The sequence below is a fragment of the Pyxicephalus adspersus genome, chromosome 11, assembly GCF_032062135.1.
Source record: "Pyxicephalus adspersus chromosome 11, UCB_Pads_2.0, whole genome shotgun sequence".
Taxonomy (NCBI): domain Eukaryota; kingdom Metazoa; phylum Chordata; class Amphibia; order Anura; family Pyxicephalidae; genus Pyxicephalus; species Pyxicephalus adspersus.
The window spans coordinates 53,349,326-53,369,294 of NC_092868.1; the positions used below are offsets into that span (position 1 = coordinate 53,349,326).

At 40.1% G+C, this 19,969-nt stretch overlaps 1 protein-coding gene across 1 annotated transcript; it reads left to right on the top strand.

Moving 5' to 3' along the window:
* The first annotated feature begins 1,807 nt into the window (after positions 1-1,807).
* On the top strand, positions 1,808-18,621 carry STT3A (STT3 oligosaccharyltransferase complex catalytic subunit A). The gene is made up of 18 exons (XM_072427351.1): positions 1,808-1,948; positions 8,357-8,482; positions 9,815-9,875; positions 11,297-11,418; positions 11,574-11,719; positions 13,443-13,533; positions 13,626-13,732; positions 13,816-13,980; positions 14,477-14,657; positions 14,907-15,062; positions 15,151-15,242; positions 15,344-15,499; positions 15,757-15,945; positions 16,269-16,385; positions 16,677-16,779; positions 17,254-17,442; positions 17,681-17,796; positions 18,355-18,621. The coding sequence occupies exons 2-18, from the start codon at positions 8,395-8,397 to the stop codon at positions 18,391-18,393; spliced, it is 2,118 nt and encodes a 705-aa protein (XP_072283452.1). The 5' UTR covers positions 1,808-1,948; positions 8,357-8,394; the 3' UTR covers positions 18,394-18,621.
* Positions 18,622-19,969: the final 1,348 nt, after the last annotated feature.

Sequence of the window (19,969 nt, forward strand, 5' to 3'; positions counted from 1 at the left end):
AATTAATGTATCCATGGATCTATTACAGTCTATTATGAATGCTGCAGCCAGACTCATCCATCCTTCCCACCGCTCCTTTTCTGCTGCCTCTCTTTGTAGTTCTCATTGTCTCATTGGCTTCCATTTCACCTTAGAATCAAATCCAAGCTCCTGTGCTTTGCGTTCTATTCCCTCCACAGTTCTTGTCCCACTTACCTTTCTGACCTGATAGAAAAATACCCCCTAGCCGCTCTCTTTGCTCCTCTAATGACCTACTAATGACTTCCTCACTCATAACCTCATCACACACACTGCTCCAAGCCTTTTCTAGAGCTGCCCCCTTTCTCTGGAACGGTCTTCCTCGTTCTATTCAGCTTATTCCTACTTTCTGCTCACTTAAAAGAGCCCATATAACCCATCTTTTCAAACTTGCCTACCTGTCTTCTTCTGTCTCTTAAACCCTCACTACTCACCCACCAATCCATACCCCCTCCTATTGTATGCTACAAGGCAGATCTTAGGTCTAATGTTTTCCCAACAAACCAAACCCTAGGGTAAAACTTTTCTGAACTTAAAAATAAATTTTTGCAGCACGCTGGTTCATTGGACTAACCAAAGGCAACATACATTATCATAATTCACCAATGCAGCACATGGGTGACTGAGTCCCTAAAGGATAGGTGCAGTTTAAAATCAAGTGCATTTTGGTTTTTTTTAGCCTCCCCATTAACAGACGCATGCTTACCTCACTTCAACAGCCACAATTCCACTGCATGTTAACATCCAGCACCACATGCCGCAACTGTACTGCACCTGAGCATTAGAGCCCCTCTGTGGGGCCACATCCTAAGCCTGTGGATAGCCCTATAGGATTCTTTGGGTCTGTAATGCACAGTGATGATTCATGGCACTAGATGTACACTTTCAGATCTCAGTACGATTGCATCTGTGGAGTGTGTAGATTAGATATAATCATAGAAAAGGGACACATTAGATATGTGCACTGTGTTAAAAAATGTATTTACCCCATTACGGTCATCAAGAGAAGTTACCAAGAAATAGAGTGGATTGGTAATTCTTATCAAAATTACTTTCCCGAACTTTTATTAGAGGATGAGACGAAAAGAGGAAGAACGTTTGTTATTTAGTGCCATTTGTGTCCCCGGTCCCCATTGCTTCCACTTCAGATGACCCTTGACCTTTGCAACAAGAAATAGAAAATAGGTTGACCCCTTTTTTAGTAGAGCAGGGAAGGGTTCTTCTTTGTAACCTTATGGGAAGTTATATCATTGTTTCCTGTATTGCTAAGATTCAGGAAAGGAAAAGCCACAAAGCAGTGTAAAAGACAGAGTGCTGTAAAAAAAACTTTCCCATACAGTTGTCACCCATAACAGGAAGTGTCAGAGGAGGGATCTTCATTCCAGAAATGGCTTGGTATTATTTTAATAAAAGAAAGATTAAACAAAGGAAGATCTATGCACAATAAAAAAAGTATTCTTTATTCAGCCGCTAGGTGTCGCCTTTTCCTTACACAGTGCAGTGCTTTGCACAATGGAATTGTTTAGCACTGGCAGTATCACAACATGACTATTATCCTCCCAGGCACCAGGTGACGCTCTCTCACTTCCACCTCATTCCTATCATTGCGCGCCTTGCTGGATTGGACACGTCACTCCTCGCGCCTCAACCTAACCTGGCCTTGGCTTCAAGCGCTGTTCTGACAGTACACGCGAAAGCCCCGCCTCTGTACCTGACGTCTTTAGCTCTGTATCCAATAGGCTGCTGCCCCCTTCGTCTTTCTTCTCCTGTCCTCGTTTCCAACCACCAACTAAAATCAGAAAGGAAGCGCCCTCGGCCAATCGGCGTGTGATGCTGGGCCAGAGGCGGGATTAGGTAGCTGTCAGGTTAGGTTGAGAAAGTGTGGGGAGTTTGATGGGGAGAGTGAGGAGAGAGGAGCGGCCGCTGCCAGGTGAGTGCGGGAAATGGAGGGCTTTCCTTGCACAGAGGGGGCTGTGACCCGTCCTGGCTGTGTGTGGGTGTGGGGTATATGTGTCAGTGATGGAGAGAGCATGGTTACCTTATAAATGCAGGGAATAGGCAGTGCACACCATTGTGTGCTGGAAAAAAACAAATCTGATTGCTATTTAATCTCTATTAGTAATGCCAGAACAGATTGATCATTTATATTGGTGTATTTTACATTGACATGTATTGCATGCTTCGTATATATGAATGTGGCCCCTTGGGCCCCCAATTATTCCTGGATGCGGTTTTAGGTTGGTGTCCGGTGCACGCGAGCCGCTATCAGACTGTAAACATCTTCACAAGCAAGAACCGATAAAATAATAAAAATCCCAACCATTCGTCTTGGTCTGATGTGTCCACCTCTGTGTTTTGTATATAAAATGATGAAGAATGGCTCCTCGTTAGCTGTAGACGATCATAACGAAGATATCCGCATGTTATAACCGCAGCTGACCCTGGCTGCAAGCTCTTAACCAATCCCAGCTCCCCCTGTGGTCAGTGGCTGGCTTAGGCAATAGCGGGCCCCTGTGCAGCACTTACTTAGGGCCCCTGTTGGGGTCTGAGGCCACTTTGCACCTCCCGATGTCCGCCCCTTACTGTACTTTATAATAAAACCCTAGCAAATAAATATTCATCAGTTTCCCCCTCTTCTACCTCTCTAATATCATTTGTGCTTTAGCGTTGATTTTAGATTTGCTTTAAAGTGTACCTAAACACAGAAATTTCACTTTACATAAACGGGTAGACAACTGTTTTAAGGTAAAAAAAAACAGAATTTTTAAGTGCAAAATAAAAAGTGCAGCATCGCCCCCTAATTCTCAAACGCCTAGAATGAATGGGAGTGCAGAGCCTCCCGGGATACCTGTGTCACGCATTGTGTCACGGCTCTTGGGTGCTCCTTCTGCCCATGCCCGAGCATCTCAGGCATGCACAGGAGACCTTTCGTTAAAAGAGGAAAAATGCCGATCTCGCGCTTGCCTAGTTTTTTTTCCCCATCAACGTCACTCAATCTCGTGCCTGTGTCGGGTGACATAGGAAGACGAACCCGAAAGAAGATGGGGGCGCCGGCTGGGAGACAGATGCCAGGACGACAAGGCACCCAATGGAGGAGACCTCCGGATGGATCAGACTGCCCTGCGGGATTCTGGTAAGTGGATTTTGTATTGGCCATTTTTGAGTTCAGTTCCAGCTCCCCCTGTGGTCATTGGCTGGCTTAGCCAATAGCAAGTCCCTGTGCAGAGCTTACTTAGGACCCCTGTTGGCTGAGAAGGGCCCAGGGCCACTTTTGTTCCTTCCCTATGTCCACCCCTTCCTTTACTCCATATTAAAATAAAAAAAGTCTAGCCAATAATTATCCATCAGTCATCAGTCCCCCCCCACACCTCTGTAATATTATTATTTGTGCTTAGCGTTGATTTTACATTTGCTTTAACCTATTGCCTTGTACATTCACCCTTCAGCTTGCATAAGCAATGTGTACAGCAATGTCCTAGATTGTAAGCTCTTCTGGACAGGGTCTTCTCCTGTGTCACTGTCTGTATCTGTCATTTGCAACTTCTATTAAATGCACAGCGCTGTGTAATTTGTTGGCGCTATATAAATCCTGTTTAATAATACTACAGCAAGCATTAAACAGCTTTTCCTTTCACTTCACATGGGGGTGCTAAATACAGATTTTGGTTAGAATGAGAAGCTTTGTACCTCTGAACCAGCGTTGATTGGTTCTTCATTTAAAGAGCGGCTTGAAAGTGTCATGGTGATGTCTGCTCAGGAGGCGGAGCCGTGACACTGCATACAGTATACTTAAATACAGTGTCATTCAGCTCAAAGACCCAAGGACATCTAGTGGTGGAAAAGGGCCACTGCAACCAAAATTAAATTTAAGCATTGATCTTGTGCAAAGAGCTGTGACCAAATGCAACCAGAATTCAGTTTGATGTGGTCAGTCTGATAATATGTATCATTATTACACAGTATTTATATAGCGCCAACATATTACGCAGCTCTGTAGAAAGTCCATAGTCATGTCACTAGCTGTCCCTTAAAGAAGCTTGCAAGCTAATGTTCCTGTATTTTACCCATTATTTCTATAGAAAGCTGAACTCCAGCAAATAGTTTTGCTTGTGTGTAGTCAAACATAAGTCGCTGTCCATTTTAAAAAATCAAAATTAAAATATCTGAAGACTTTTTAAAGAATACATGGACTAATATACATACTAATAACCAAGCAGTGTGAACCTGGCACTGGTGTAACTACCAATCTCTACCCACGGTGCCAGTTTTGCACAGGTGACATTCTTATACCTATTCTGGCTCCTCCCATTGCAGCCTAATTATCATACAGCCAGGTCAGGCCTGTTTCATAGTTATGGTGTCCAGTTTCTTAAAGCTAAAATTCCCACTTTTAATTAAGCTGGGTTATTGTGGAAGGGACAAGCGATGTCCCTTTTGCAATAACCCCTTCCAGCCTGATTGAGTGTTCCAGGTATCTATCAAGCATTTGCACTTTAAATATCAGGATAACCGGCATCCCTTGCACGTCCCGGGAATGAATGAACTGTGCAGGTTAGGTCACCCCAGCCTGGCCAATCAAGAAGGGCAAAAATCATCCACAAGAAACAAAAAAAAGTCTGTGCCCTGTGACAGGTGAGTATGGCAGGGTTTAGGGGCTAAGGACACAGAAAGCTGGATAGTAGTAAATCACTATTTGCTGCTCGTACGTTATATCTAAAATCAAGAACACGCTGACTGCTTATAGTGACAAGGTGACAACTCAGGAGCAATTGGCAATACAGTGTTGTCATTCTATATCAGGAAGTAACTATAAAGGGATTTGACAGGAGCACCACCTGGCCCTTTTAGCTGGGCGCATCGCCCGGCTCCTTTCAATAACCACCCAGCTGTTTTTGGGTGAAAAGTTGGGTCACAATACAGGGACCGTCAGCTTCTTCCCACCCAGCTTAAATTAATAAACAAATTCTGGGGAGCAAACTGCAGGGAATATGTAAAGTAAAGCTGTAGATTTCTAAAATATCAGAAACCACATTTTATATTGCATTAGTATATTAAGTAATTTTGGAAATAGAAATAGTCATAGTAATTGGACTTGTGTATGCTTTAAACATTTAGAGTTTGTGTCCTCTTTGATGCATTTATTAGTTTTTTTTAAAAGAAGTGGAAAAACACGCTTGACCAGCTAAAAAAATAAATCAAAGTAAACTACAAACATCCGCTGACATTTGACTGTAATCTTCATCAGGTCCGGGCACTGATAAATTGCTTTCAGTAGATATAGGCAGCACGGTGGCTCAGAGGTTAGCGCTCTGGTCTTTGCAGCGCTGAGTCCCAAGTTCTCAGCCAGGACACTATCTGCATGGAGTTTGCAGGTTCCTCCCACATTCCAAAAACATGCAGTTAGGTAATTGGCTTCCCCCAAAAACTGACCTTAGACTGTAATAATGAGCTATAACTATGGTAGGGACATTAGATAGTGAGCTTCTTTAAGGGACAGCTAGTGACATGACTTTGTACAGCGCTGTATAATATGTTGGTGCTATATAAATACTGTAATATTAGTATTTTGTATACTGCTATGGAATAAAACAGCAGCTGACTAAAGAGAGTCCAAACAGATAAAATGCAGAGATTTATAATATATTTATCATCAATGTACCGTATTAGGATATGAAAGGTTCTGTTTCTAAGTGTTTCCAAATTTGATTCCAACTTTTTTTTATATTTAGAAGTAATTTGGAAAACGTTTTCTTTACAATTTATTGTAGTATAACTATGTAGTAATAACAATGAACTTGGATAACATTTTATAAAGGTGTTAAAGGAAAATGAACTGTGTTAGGCTATGTACACAAGTCAGATGATTCTCGTCCGATAATGGCCTCAGGGCTGATATCCAACGGAAATATAGTGTCTGTACAGCGCTCGTCGTTCGGATACACGAATGATCTTAATAAAAGTGAAGGAGAGAGCACAACGGGGTGCTGCTCCGTCGTTCTCCCCCCTCTATAGGACAGAACGGTGCTGTTTGTACAACGTTCCTTCATGCATCATGTAATCTAGTTGTTGGAAAGGATCGTGAAAGATTATTTCCAACGACAATTATTGCACATGTGTACGCAACCCTAGCATTTCCTAGCTATTTCGGTATTCCCTAGCTGTAAGCGCACCATGTAGGTAGAATGACACAAAGCTCTGAGCTGTCAGGCTGTCTGATGATGATCAAACAATAAACTGGCGGGGTCCCGGAAGTGTACTTTGGTGTGGTGTCTCCTCTGCAGCATTTTCCATTGAGATACTCAATTGTTTACATTAGCTTAGAATTCACAGATGAAAGTTCAGAGGTGCCACCCTGATACCTATATAAATATGGTGAATGATCTGACCTTATCTCTGTGAATCTTCTCATTAATCCAGGTCATTGTATATCCATGGCAGTGGCATTCACCTGGACTGGTTCTTCTAATGTTGAAAATGTTTTGCAGCTCTTCAAGGTGTTTTAGTAAAGCTGATGAAGCAGATTGAAAGGCGTCTTCAACATTACAAGAACAAGTCTAGATGAATGCGACCACTACTACATATTAATAATAATAAATAGTACTGATATAGTGCCAACATATTATGTAGTGCTGTAGATTAAATAGGGGTAGATCTAAAAATATCCTGTCCAGAGATCAAACGTTACTTAAAGAGGAAGTAAACTCAAACCTCACCCAAAACTAAAATACGCTTACCTTTAATCCCGCAGCGCAGTGATTGGTCTGTGTTCCATCGCATCACCCATTGCCCCTGTATCCATCTTTTGGCCAGCACACCCGGCGCCACCATCCTCCCCTCTTTTCTTCTATGTTCTTCTTTCTATGTCACCCGAAACAGGCGGGAGATCGTGTGACGTAGATGGGGGAAAAAAACTTGTCGATCTCACTGGGCATGTGTGCGATCTGCAAGGAGCACCCAAGAGCCTCCCGGGATGCGTGACGCAGGTATCCCGGAAGACTTTGCTCTCCTATTCATTAGGGGCAGTGCTGCACTTAAAAAAAAAACTGATTTTTTACCTTACGAAAAAGGGTTGTCCACGCTTTAAGTGATTCTCCTTCTTAGTGAAATCATTCTTGTTTTGCAAAAAAGATCAAAAAAACGTTGTACTTCTGTACAAACCTAAGGACAGGTTCAGAACTGATGAGATCTGTACAGCTCCTTGCACATGTCACCTTGTAGGCTGCTAGGCACTCACACTGTTGCATCTGCACATTTGTCAGCTGGCACTGCGAGTGATTCTGGTACTGCTCCGTCATCCTTCAGAAGCTACATGTAGCTGTTGTCACACACTGTTGTTCCCAGGCCCTTTTAGCTGGGCGCATCACCCAGCACTTTTCAGTAACCACCCGGCGGTTTTTGGATGATTACTGAAGAGTTGGGTCACAATACAGGGGCTGCCACTCACCTACAGCTTCTTCCCACCCAGCTTAAAAACATTTCTGGTGAAAATACTGTCACATAAGAGCCTTGGTCACCCCCGCAGTACCTGAATGTTCCTTGGGTACCTGATTCAGGTATGCTAGTACAAATCTTCTATGAACATCACAGTGTTAAACCCAGGCTTTTTTTAAGCCGAATGGAAAGAAATTGTAGGCAGGTGGCAGCCCCTATATTGTGACCCAACTTTTTAGTAACCACTGTAAAACAGTCTGGTGGTTACTAAAAAATGCTGGATGGTGCACCCAGCTAGGGCCTGGGGAGAACACTTCCCTAAAATGCAGGACCAATATTCTTCCATTGTATTCAGAGAATGCTGAGGGCCTGTCTACAACCTGGAGTATGGAGGAAGAAGAGCCACATCAGGGGAGCAAAGGATAAGTAAATTTAGCAGCACTGGCGTTCTTGCAGTCTCTTGGCAAGGTCAATTAGTGATATTTACACTTGCCGATAAGGGTCATCAACATTTATCCGATGCCCATATTGCCAAAATTCCTACATGCAATAAGATTTTTTTTTTCCATAAGCTGCAATGTTTGGCCCACGGCCCATTACTGCTAAGTCCCTAGTCAGGATAAAAGCTTTGTGTTTCCTCCAAGGCTTTTCAAAGACAAATTCACAAGCTGTAAAAATGTGGCATACAAAGCACAGCATATTGAGTATATGAAATGTGTTTCCTCCAGCAGTTTGTTGGAGGCTGAAGAACACAGAGGATGAGCTGGTTAAACTCTCACAAATGTTCTTGGCTCCTCTTCTATCTTCCATGTAGGGCTTCTGGAATAAAGTTCATATAACTTATTGTTCTCATGTCGTTATTTGAAAAGAGTGGAATCCTCTAATCTGCTTTCTTTCTGTCTCGTAGGTGTTTAAGTGTTGTGCGTCCCATCCCTACATGTGAAGATGACTCGGTTAGGGTTTTTGCGGCTGTCCTATGAGAAACAGGACACTCTCCTCAAACTCCTCATCCTGTCCATGGCTGCAATTCTCTGTAAGTACTTTGTCCTGCTCACACTAGTTACCTAATAAAGCTATAATTATGAAAATATTTTAAACTTTGTTTCTTCTATAAGAAAGTGTGTTGCTGTGTGATACTGCAGGACCTGGTCACCTGAATAGCTGTCTATTGCCTTGCTGACCGCATTCATTACGCTGCATGGGAAGTGGACAGATACAGCAGAGCTTTGATAAAACACACTGCAGCACAATGTATAAGTGGGATCATTGGACATCTCTGTACAATGTCTGATGACCTTAGGCTACATACACAGGTCAGATGATTCTCATCCGACAATCTCCTCAGGGCTGGTATCGGACGGAAATCTAGCGTGTGTACGACACTTGTCCACCGCCCCGGTGGATCCACAAATGACAAACGATTGTAATGAAAGAGAAGGGGAGCAGGGTGCCTCTCTATTGTTCTCCTCCTCTTCTCTCCAATAGAGCAGAACGGTGCTGTATGTACAATAATTGTTCATGCATCGTGCAGTCTTTTGTCGTTGGAAAGGATTGTGAAAGATCCTTTCCAATGACAATTATGCACGTGTATACCCAGCCTTATGTATCCCACACTAGTGTGTGCAGTGTAAAGCACAGTGAACAGCACTGCACATAGTGGGAACCTGGGCTTAGAGGTTTTATAATCTATATTTTACATCCAATAGGCATTTTATAGTATACATTAGTAAACATTATCTCTTGCAATCTCTTCTATGGGGAGATGTATAAGTTACTAAAGACATACCTGATAGCCTACTCTGTGACCTAGTGCTGCAAAGGCTGGGGTGCTGACCACTGAGTCACTGTGCTGCCCATCATTTAGTGGTGCTTACATTTGACCCTGCAATTCATTATTTAGCTGCGCTCTTTGCTAACCAGGAACATGCCAAAAGCAGAGTGACAGAGAAATGGACTTAACAGTCTACTGCTTCATTTCACAGTCTCCAATCGCAGCCTGAGGGAGGAACAAGACCTGTAAGTGTTTCTTAATAGCAGTATAGAAGAATCAGGTCACCAGCCCTGCCACACAAGGCTTTGAAGTGTAACAAAAGTAAATTTCCGCATAGACAGAATTACAAATCCTTTGGCACGTAAATCCGCTTCCATAGATGTATTTCATCTATGTCTGGAGTTTAGGACTTTTCATGGTTTGTGGGAAAGGTTCTAATAACTGTATGACTCTTTAATAGTCCAGATTCTTGGGTATAAAAAATATGCAGTGTTATAATCAGCCCTTCTAGTATTGTCTTTTTGTAGGGCTCTGACATAACTGTGACATGTTTTAAATTAATATTTTTAAATGGATTTTCTGTTTTCTTTTTAGCTTTTTCAACCAGGTTATTCTCCGTGTTGAGGTTTGAAAGTGTCATCCATGAATTTGATCCGTAAGTTTACCAATTTAATATAATATCCTTGTAGAGATGCTGGATAGGAAGGTGTGACTACTAAATATTAGTGTATACATCATTTACAAGCCATATGTTAAAAAGAAAATTTGCAGGTTTGTATTCCACTCCCTGAATGTAATTGTCAGGAAGTTTATAAATGTTCCTTGGTGTTTGAGGTCTGGTTTATGACAAATATCTTTGTATGAATCAACCCACCCAGTTTTGTACTACTCTGGTTCCTTACTGTTTTTCACTGATTAAGTCAAGTCTGCAACTCTTTGTATATGGAGAGCTCTGACACCCTTGTAGTAGCAGGAAATGCACAGATTATACTTTCTTTTTTCAAAACTTTTTTTTTCCTTTTTATTGCAACCAAAAGAACCATAACTGACACATAGAAAATATAAAATTGCCTTATTTAGGGCTGCAATCATTTATGCAACAAAACAAAATAAATAAAACAAAAAAAAACAAATACATCATAAAAGTGCACTTAGGTTTTAATATTAACCATTTTGATTACAAATATTATATCAATCATATTGGACACACTGTTATGAACCAATACCATTTTTCATTAATAACACATACCGTATTTTTCGGCGTATAAGACGCTCCGGAATATAAGACGCACCCAATTTTAAAGGAGGAAAATCTAGAAAAAAAGTTTCTGAAAGATTATTCCCCTTCTGATCACTCATGTGCCATTCATACCGGTAGAGACACACGCAGGATCGGGTATCGGGTGAGTATAATATTTTAATTATTTTTTTTAACACATTTGTCGTATAGGACGCACTAACTTTTCCCCCTAAGTTTTGGGGAAGAAAAAGTGCGTCTTATATGGCAAAAAATACGGTACTCTTCAGAATATCTGAGACCAACAAATCCATATGCAGGTGAAACTCTCTGTACAGAGATTATACATCGATGTGCTGTTGTACTAATATTATTATTAACAGAATATATAATATATTGTAGCGCCAACATATTATGCAGTGCTGTATTAGACCTTGTGAAAAAGGAAAGTTCAGCACTAAAAAAAAAAAAAAAAAAAATAGCTCCATTAAAGTTGATGCATTCATTTATGCTGTTAAAGTAATAAAATCTTTGGCTATTGAAACTTGTCCACTATCTTCTACATGGGAGAAGCCTGCAAATTCTACATTGACTATTCGCCATGAGCGCAATTCTTGAATATTAAATGTAAAAGTTAATTTTAGTGTATTTTACGTGTTACAATATTCAACTTTGCTAAGACAGATACCCAGGCTGCTGCAAATATTCAGCCTCTGCTGCAGAAACTAAAGGTTGTAGCATAGCCTATAGTTAATATTTATGTTAAAAGATGTTCCATTGTCCTTTTTTTTCTTTTCTTTTCTTGAAAATTGATCAATCAATCACTTTTTGCTTTTCAGTTACTTTAACTACCGAACCACAAGGTTTCTGGCTGAGGAAGGCTTTTACAAGTTCCATAACTGGTTTGATGACCGTGCCTGGTATCCTCTGGGGAGGATTATAGGAGGAACAATCTATCCAGGTATGTTAGATCAAGATGCAGGGGCCTATTGTGCTTGGTTACCTGTCCAGACCTTTTTTGTTTTGTTACAGTGCTTCTTTGGTACATTACATCTAATGCTGTTATACATTTAATGAAAAATATTGTAATTAAAGTAATGGCTGCTTGTTTTTTAGGTTTGATGATCACATCAGCAGCATTTTACCACATCCTGCACTTCTTTCACGTCACCATCGACATTCGAAATGTCTGTGTGTTTCTTGCTCCTCTCTTCTCCTCCTTCACCACCATTGTTACCTACCATCTCACTAAAGAGCTAAAGGTAAGTGCAACAAATACATCCTTAGGTGCTCCCTTGCTACTTATGACCTTATCACCCATAACCCTACCTGGCTTCAGGGCTTCCCTAAAGAAATCCCCCTCCCCACTCTCTGGATTTCCCTTTCCCATTATGCTTGATCCTGCCTCCAGCACGTTTAAACAAGCCCTCAAAACCCAGTTTTATTTTTCTTTTTTTTTAACAGTTTCAAAACAGCCACAATTCTATCTCCCCAACTTATTTTATACTATGCACATAAATCTCTAAATATTGATACCATTGCATACAGATTACATCGGGCCACTCCAGGCATCCGGGTCTAAGCCCTGTCCCTAGTTTATTCGACAATGAGCAAAAATAAGACATTGCTTCTCTGCTTGTACAGGAATGCTGTGCCTAGGACACGATGAAAAATTGGGTCATTTAGTGACTGATAGATTTTTTTTTTCTTTAACGATTGTGTATCAGCTTGGTGGCTCAGAGGTTAGTGCTCTGGCCTTTTCAGCGCTAGGTCACAGGTTGGAATCTCGGCCAGGGCACTATCTGCATGGAGTTTGCAGCTTCCCCCCGTGTTTTTGTGGGTTTCCTTTGGGTATACCAAAAAAACATGCAGTTAGGTTATTTGGCTCCCCCCAAATTGACCTTACCTTGTAATATTGACATATGACTATGGTAGGGACATTAGATTGTGAGCTCCTTTGAGGGACAGCTAATGACATGACTATGGGCTTTGTACAGCGCTGCGTAATATGTTGGCGCGATATAAATTCTGTGTAATAATAATAATAATAAACATGGAGTTTAATAAGGCTGTGTATTTTATATCTGCCTGGTGTCTAGCTTTAGTACTGAACACTGGGCCAGAAGATGAATTTCTTTTTGTATTTATTAGAAAAAAACAGAATTTAGATTGGAATCACACACATGGGAAGCTGATAATACAAAAGGTGTAAAATGTGTGGGCAGCATGGTAGCTCATTGGTTAGCACTCGGTCTTGGTCTTTGCAGCTCTTGTTCCTAGTTGGGTTAATTGGCTTCCCCCCAAAAATTGACCATAAAAACTGTATTAAAGACATATGACTATGCTAGGGACATTAGATTGTGATCCCCTTTAGGGACAGCTAGTGACATCACTATGGACTTTTTACAGTGCTGCGTAATATAATGGCGCTATAAAAAAAAAAACCCTGCAATAATATTAATATTAGTTTCCTTTCACCTGCATTTTGTAGCATTATTACCTGGATCCCAATCCCAGAGGTTTACCCTTAGAAATTCACCCTGAAGGGATATTTTTATGCCTTTACCAGCACTGTGCCAGATTCCTCATTCACTGTCCTGAGATGCTGGAACATCTTGTGGATCGTGGAATGTCTGCTCCTCTGTGCCCCTCTCTCTGTGGTGTTTATGATCATTTTTTGGGTAGAGAGGCATGAGACATTGAATGCCACACACACATTTATATATAATACAAGATACCCCTTGTGTAAGGATCAATGCTTCTTGTTCACTACAGCTAATTATTTGTAGAATAAATAAAAATGTATTTTATTGTTATAATATTTTATGAAAAATGTATTTTTTTTTTTGGTTTATAGATTTATATTAAAGATCCTTTCCTATGTTAAGACCTGGGGTTTAGGTAACCATTTAACAATGTTGGTGGTTGCCTTTACTAGGATGACCATTGTATTACAGTGACCACTAAGGATTTCTGTTTTTGCAGGATGCGGGTGCTGGTCTGTTGGCAGCAGCAATGATCGCTGTTGTTCCGGGTTACATCTCCCGTTCAGTGGCTGGATCGTATGATAATGAAGGTGAGGTTGGAATTTTTTTTATCTAAAACATTATAGTTTCAACTTTTTAGTTTAGATCTCCTAATATTTTGGTGCTTTTTTACCCTGCTCAGGTATTGCCATTTTCTGCATGCTTCTGACATACTACATGTGGATCAAGGCAGTAAAAACAGGTTCCATCTACTGGGCAGCCATGTGTGCCCTGGCCTATTTTTACATGGTGAGCTGAAACCCCAATCTATATATTTTTACTTGATATGCAAGAGAATGAATAATTAGAAATAACCTTTTTCATGGTTTCAGGTTTCATCCTGGGGAGGTTATGTGTTTCTGATCAATTTGATCCCCCTTCATGTCCTTGTCCTGATGCTGACCGGCCGCTTCTCCCATAGGATCTATGTAGCTTACTGCACTGTGTATTGTCTGGGCACCATCCTGTCTATGCAGATTTCCTTTGTTGGATTCCAGGTATGTTTCTTGTGTTTAATACTTGGGTGTGTTTTGATTTCTTTACCCAAAATGTGATAAGATATTTTATTGTAGTTTGTCAATTTTGTGGCTTGACAAAGCTGTATGATTCAAAATAATCTACATTATTTTTTGGATCTGCACAATCTATCTGTTTATGAAACGTGTATCTCTATTTATGCCTTGCATACACAATCTTTTTTGTGGTTGCCAGTCCACTATTTAAAGTAATAAATAAAGGTATATTTCTGATTTTTAACTGGCAAAACTTGTATTACGATAAGTTTACCCAGTCTGATCCCTTGTTGAGGATGGTGCAGATGGGAATGGAGCTTGAATTCTCCTTTATAGAAGGATTTTAGTTGGTGATTTGTAATATCCATATGCAAAAATAGTGCCTTTGGTTTTCATCTAGATTTTAGATCAAATACACTGTCCTTTTTTTTTGTTTTGTTACCATAATATAATATAAAACAATGTCTTCTTCTTTTTCCAGCCTGTCCTGTCCTCTGAACACATGGCAGCCTTAGGCGTCTTTGGACTGTGTCAGATCCATGCTTTTGTGGATTACCTGCGTAGCAAACTGAATCCCCAGCAATTTGAGATCCTCTTCAGGAGTGTCATCTCTTTAGTGGGCTTTGTCCTATTGACTGTAGGGGCCGTGCTCATGCTGACAGGTATGAGACTTTGAAATCAGAATAGCCCTCATGTGTGTAAATATAGGTTCCAGGTGTTTACAGACACAGGAAAATGATCTGGTGCTATGTTAACACTTTGCATGTTTAGAGATTATACAAATCTTTGTGTCATTGAACAGATTTTTAGATATGAGAGACATCGGTTGGTAAAAATAGAATACTGGGTACCTCACATTTTTGTTATAAAGGTATAGCATACTATACTATTTTTGATTTTCTCTTACACAGGTAAAATCTCTCCATGGACTGGCCGTTTCTATTCTCTTTTGGATCCATCTTATGCCAAGAACAATATCCCCATCATTGCATCCGTTTCGGAACATCAGCCTACTACCTGGTCCTCTTATTACTTTGATTTGCAGCTTCTCGTGTTCATGTTTCCAGGTCAGTAAAATGTTTTTGTTTTCTAAATTAAATATTAAAAACCAATGAAGGCATGCTGACCTGTATTGTTCTGTTCTTTCCTTTGTAGTGGGTCTGTATTACTGCTTCAGTAATTTGTCTGATGCCAGAATTTTCATCATCATGTATGGTGTCACCAGTATGTACTTCTCAGCTGTCATGGTAAGAACTCTGGCCATGCGTTTGCATCGTTCGGTTACAGTTTGACGCTTGTTGGTGTAATGAATGAATGGTTGCATAGTGATTGATCCCTTTCCACACAGGTACGTCTGATGCTGGTATTGGCCCCTGTTATGTGCATTCTGTCCGGTATTGGGGTATCTCAGGTGTTGTCTACGTACATGAAGAACCTTGATATAAGCCGTCCTGATAAAAAGACAAAAAAACAACAGGATTCAACTTATCCAATTAAGAATGAGGTACGTCTTGTCATTTGAATTTTTCAAATTTTTCAGAGGGTGCAGTGATAAAATGGAAAAAAAAAAAAAATTCGGGCATGGTGAAACCTATAGGAGGTAGGAAATCTGGTACTGCAATCAACAGGTAGAAAAGATCCACAGTATTAGTCCTTGTGTCAGTAGAAACTGGAAAAGTTTTTCACAAATTTTCAGTTCTTTTCTGATCAGTGTATGTATTCCTGCTTATGTTCTAATACAAACAACATTTTGATTAACAGGTTGCCAGTGGCATGATCATGGTCATGGCTTTCTTCTTGGTCACCTACACATTCCATTCCACTTGGGTCACCAGCGAGGCATACTCTTCCCCTTCTATCGTGCTGTCTGCACGTGGTGGAGATGGGAGCCGGATTATCTTTGATGATTTCAGAGAAGCCTACTACTGGCTCAGACACAACACACCAGAGGTGAGTGCTGGATCCCTTGTATTGATTTTGGTTTTGTAGTGTATGAAAAAAGGCAGTCTGAAATAAAAATGCCTCGAATACCTGAAGATTTACATTTGGCAAAGACATAGTTTGATTTTGGTGAACATAGCTTTATTTTTTAAGATCAAAAACCCTGATTGTTTAATTTTGTTATACATCATTGGGTATTTAAAGTGAACATAGGGTTTAGCTGGCTTGCTTGTTCAGCGAACAACCTGTGCTCCTTTAAGTTATTAAACACCCATGTTTTTTATAGTCCCTAAAATTAAAGCTAACATTTTTGTGCTTTTTTTTCTTTTAAGGATGCTAAAGTCATGTCATGGTGGGATTATGGGTACCAGATTACAGCGATGGCAAATCGAACAATTCTTGTGGACAATAACACTTGGAATAACACGCACATTTCCAGAGTGGGCCAGGTGAGTCCATTTCTGTTAAAGGCATTCTGTTTAGTCTTTTTGGGGAAATGGGCAGCCTTTACCTTTTGGGTTATAAACTAGTTCGGTGGCATGTGACTTCACGCTACTTTTATTGGATCCTAAGGTTTTGCTCTGCAACAAATTTCTTTTCAGGGACCCTTTAAACATTTAAGCAGCCATTTACTACTTATGCAAATACCGTAAGGGCGTTTAAAGTGTATTTGCACTTTTCTGTCTGACTAGTTATAGTCTGCAGAATGTGTAACTACTTTCCTCTTTCTATTTTTGCAGGCTATGGCGTCCACAGAAGAAAAAGCCTATGAGATTATGAGGGAGCTGGATGTCAGTTATGTCCTTGTTATATTTGGAGGCCTTACCGGATATTCTTCAGATGGTAAGAAATAGGTGTTTAAAAATTTGTTATAATATAAATATGAGTGGCAATTTTTTTAAGAGGTGGAAGGTGGTTTTTCTAACGTGCAAAGCAAAATTAAGTTATTAGTATTCCTAAATGGGATCCAGTTCCTGTTTTTGAAAATGCAAGCATGTTGCCATTAATGTTGGCGTATGTTGCACTGGAGCAGCCTTACATTTGAATGGGCTGACCAAGCACCACAATAAATAGAAAAGCTATCCATGGTGCACATTTAATTGCACAGCAATGCATGGCAGTATTCTGGTGAGGTGCATTTGGAGTACTATTCAGAATAAATGACAAGCCAGTGCACTAATGCATGTGATATGCATGCATAAACTCACCTTTCCAATATTTCATTTATTTTTACATTTTTTTTACTGCATTCTGCAGTTTTAGTTTTATTTTTCTGGGGTTTTGTTCTGTTTTTGTTCATTGTTTTCTTGTTTTTAGATATCAACAAATTTTTGTGGATGGTGAGGATTGGTGGCAGCACAGATACAGGAAAACACATCAAAGAACATAATTACTACACGCCAACAGGGGAGTTCCGTGTAGACAGAGAAGGCTCACCAGTTCTTCTTAATTGCCTTATGTACAAGATGTGCTATTATCGCTTTGGACAAGTTTACACAGAAGCCAGTAAGTGTCCTTCTACAACTTTTCTCTTCTTCTTGTGCACTGGTAAAATGTCTCGATCCTGGTAATATTGTCAGGTGATGTGACTATTCTGTTGCTCAGCCATTACCAGCTGTGGTTGTGTAGCTTTATTTGCTGGACATCTACCATAGCCATGATCATAAAGCCACGTATAGGTAAATGTCATGAGAAAATTTGCACCTTTTTAAACTTCACCATTTTCTTTATCTTTAATCCACAGAGAGACCTCCAGGTTATGATCGAGTGAGAAATGCTGAGATTGGAAACAAAGACTTTGAGCTCGATGTCCTGGAGGAAGCCTACACCACTGAGCACTGGCTTGTCAGGATATACAAAGTATGTAGTATTTTCACAAATTATTTTTGCTTTACGTGCCATGGGAACATATGGTTCCTTACATTGCTGTATTTCCAGAACTAGCTAAAGGAAGTTATGTAGAAGCAACCAGTCCTCTAACACTGTCATTGTGCTGAGAGGGTGGCCAAACAGTTTACCGGAGCGAAAAAAGAATCCATGTGCAGCTGAAGGTGTTGGGACTTTCCTTGTAGTGCCCCCTCCCCTGCACTGCAAGGGTTAGATGATAGTTTAAGTCCGGTGGGACACTTTTACACCTTACACATGCTCCGCCCTGCAGCCAGCATGCTCTTCTTTCCAGCACTCCTAGATATATCCATTGACACACTTATCATCATTAATTTTCCCATAACATAACAAAAAAAGAAGAATCTAGTTGCATGTAGTAAATGCAAAGTATTCTTCCTTTAGATTTCAAAAATATTATTCTGTGTTTATAGACCCCCTCCTCTTATGCACATTGGGGATAAATTCAGTGGTATTAAAAGCATATTCTTTGTTACATAAAAGTCTGACAAATTATGAAATTCTTACCAACAGGTGAAAGATCTGGATAACCGCGGATTATCACGGACATAACGTTGCCTTCAGCTTTAAAACAAACAGCACTGAAAGAGCCCTTGCCTGTGAACCAGATTTTTTTTATACTGTTTCTATTGACAGGAAGAATGGAACTTGATTGGCCTCGATATTGCACTGCTCACTGTCCATGTGGAGCAGAATACTTTTTACCAATATGAATGTGTTACCAAAAGGTTGAATTTGTGGCTTAAACTTTACGGTGGTCAATTAAAGTTGGGGATAAAAGTTTTGTTTTCATTATTTCTTTAAGTGTCTTGGGGAAAATTGTTTTACATTTAGCACAGAATTCCACTGCTTATGGTTTATATTACATAATATTTTTCTTTTTAGGTTCTCGAACCTAAATGTGTTTTTTGTGTAAATGCTTCTGAATTTAGGATTTTTTTTCTTGTAATTTGGCCAATGGCAGAATGGTATTTGCAAATTTATCATGTAGACAGATTAGAAGGGAGGGAGTGATGAACCCAGAATTTTTTTTAACAGGGTGGGAAGAAAATGCAAGTGGGTGGCAGCCCCTGTATTTTGACCCAGCTTTTCAGTAACCACCCAAAAAAAGAGTGGTTACTGAAAAGTGCCAAGTGTGCGCACGGCTAACATGGGGAGAACACTTGTAGGATACACACAAGTAAATGAATTCTTCAGGTATATATACATGCAGCAACAAATACATTTCTTATAACCTCCTTAAAGCCTAGGCAAAGTCACATAAGTAGTTATGCAGTCAGACTTTGCACTAACACCCTCTATTTTCATAAAAACCTCTTCTTTTTCAACAGCCAAGTGGTCTCAGTATGGCTAAGCTGTTCAGTAAGCAGCAGGGTAAGACTCTCTTCTCTTGTATCAGTGTTGGACCCACCACCCTCCTCTTCTCTACCATACAAAAGTCTGTGCTAGGATGCTTGCACTGAGTGGTGTGGGATTTGCTGAGTTCTGCTAGTACAGGGCACGACAGCTTGAAGACTAGAATCGCCATTTTGGCTTACAGGTAAAGGAGGGTATACGATTATAGAGATAAAAGAGGGAGGTTGTTTGGACTTTAAAAGTATTTTTGATGGATTTCCTGTAGGAATAAAATGTTTTACCACCTATGGAGGTGTGTTCAAAAACCACTAAATTCTTGTTTAAATTTTGGCCATGGGGTCAGTGGTTACATAGAAGACTAAAAGTTTAAAAACACAAAGTAAATGGAGTCAATTTGAGAGGCACAGTGGGCTATTTGATAGTTACATGGTAGTGGGTTTACTTTAGGAAACAAGATATAAGCTTGGAGGCCAAAGTTTATTTTTGAAAATGTGCTTACAAAGCAGTATGGGGAAAAAGGTGTTATAGGATATGGGGTGGTTTTTCCAATTTTATATAAGTAAAACTTGTATAGATATAAGGGGGTTAATTGGATGCTGAATTATACATACAGTAAGGTTACAAATTTAGAAGAGAAAACATTTTTTGGCTTAAACTAGAAGTCAAAATGACCTAAAATGTCTAAAAACTAGAAGTTCTAAGTGAACCAAAAATGTTAAAAATCATGACAATATTTTCTTTGATTTTTCCAAAATGCTGGATTGAAATGCTG

Excerpts from the sequence above, each read along its gene's own strand:
- STT3A (XM_072427351.1), top strand. The coding sequence starts at position 8,395 with ATGACTCGGTTAGGGTTTTTGCGGCTGTCCTATGAGAAACAGGACACT. Across the intron at positions 8,483-9,814 it reads GTCCATGGCTGCAATTCTCT|CTTTTTCAACCAGGTTATTC; the intron begins GTAAGTACTTTG and ends TTTTCTTTTTAG. Across the intron at positions 15,500-15,756 it reads CTTATCCAATTAAGAATGAG|GTTGCCAGTGGCATGATCAT; the intron begins GTACGTCTTGTC and ends TTTGATTAACAG.